This window comes from Emiliania huxleyi (assembly GCF_000372725.1).
Source record: "Emiliania huxleyi CCMP1516 unplaced genomic scaffold EMIHUscaffold_7036, whole genome shotgun sequence".
NCBI classification, from domain to species: domain Eukaryota; phylum Haptophyta; order Isochrysidales; family Noelaerhabdaceae; genus Emiliania; species Emiliania huxleyi.
Window position 1 is genome coordinate 1 of NW_005196727.1, and position 1,387 is coordinate 1,387.

The 1,387-nt window shown below is 61.7% G+C and overlaps 1 protein-coding gene across 1 annotated transcript; it reads right to left on the reverse strand.

Annotated features, from left to right (window-relative positions):
- Positions 1-216: 216 nt before the first annotated feature.
- Positions 217-1,356, reverse strand: EMIHUDRAFT_258017 (hypothetical protein; the record flags this gene model as incomplete). The annotated part of the gene is made up of 2 exons (XM_005761528.1): positions 217-386; positions 1,324-1,356. Coding segments are annotated over 2 exons (203 nt in total), but the record flags the coding sequence as incomplete, so codon positions are not given.
- Between the last annotated feature and the right edge of the window lie 31 nt (positions 1,357-1,387).

Genomic DNA, 1,387 nt, shown 5'->3' on the forward strand with positions numbered 1-1,387 from the left:
GATATGGGGAGATATGGGGAGACACGGGGAGATATGGGGAGATATGGGGAGATATTCCGCTTCTGGGCACAAGATATGGGGAGATATGGGGAGATATTCCGCTTCTAGGCACGAGATATGGGGGGATATGGGGAGATATGGGGAGATACTCTTCTAGGCTCCCGCGCCGCCGCCGCCTCCTTCTCCGCCTTCGCGGCCGCCGCGCCGGCAGCGTACCTGGCCTGCCTCGCCGCGATCTCTTCGGGCGCGAGGAAGACCTTGCGCTTGTACCGCATCATGATGGGCGCGTCCGGCCCGACGACCATGTCGTTGTACGCCGGCTTGGGCAGCGGCGTGGTCATCTGCAGCTCAAAGTCGCGCAGCAGGATCGACCAGATGGTCGACACCTGCAGGGAAGTGTCTCGGAGGTGTCTCGGAGGTGTCTCGGAAGTGTCTCGGAAGTGTCTCGGAACCTGCAGGTAGCCGAAGCGGCGGCCGGAGCACATGTGCGAAGTGTCTCGGAAGTGTCTCGGAAGTGTCTCGGAACCTGCAGGTAGCCGAAGCGGCGCCCGGAGCACATGTGCGAAGTGTCTCGGAAGTGTCTCGGAAGTGTCTCGGAAGTGTCTCGGAACCTGCAGGTAGCCGAAGCGGCGGCCGGAGCACATGTGCGAAGTGTCTCGGACGTGTCTCGGAAGTGTCTCGGAACCTGCAGGTAGCCGAAGCGGCGCCCGGAGCACATGTGCGAAGTGTCTCGGAAGTGTCTCGGAAGTGTCTCGGAAGTGTCTCGGAAGTGTCTCGGAACCTGCAGGTAGCCGAAGCGGCGCCCGGAGCACATGTACAATGCGCGAAGTGTCTCGGAAGTGTCTCGGAAGTGTCTCGGAACCTGCAGGTAGCCGAAGCGGCGCCCGGAGCACATGTGCGAAGTGTCTCGGAAGTGTCTCGGAAGTGTCTCGGAACCTGCAGGTAGCCGAAGCGGCGCCCGGAGCACATGTACATGCGCGAAGTGTCTCGGAAGTGTCTCGGAAGTGTCTCGGAACCTGCAGGTAGCCGAAGCGGCGGCCGGAGCACATGTGCGAAGTGTCTGGGAAGTGTCTCGGAAGTGTCTCGGAAGTGTCTCGGAACCTGCAGGTAGCCGAAGCGGCGCCCGGAGCACATGTGGGAAGTGTCTCGGAAGTGTCTCGGAAGTGTCTCGGAACCTGCAGGTAGCCGAAGCGGCGGCCGGAGCACATGTGCGAAGTGTCTCGGAAGTGTCTCGGAAGTGTCTCGGAACCTGCAGGTAGCCGAAGCGGCGCCCGGAGCACATGTGCGAAGTGTCTCGGAAGTGTCTCGGAAGTGTCTCGGAACCTGCAGGTAGCCGAAGCGGCGCCCGGAGCACATGTACATGCGCGAAGTGTCTCGGAAGTGTCTC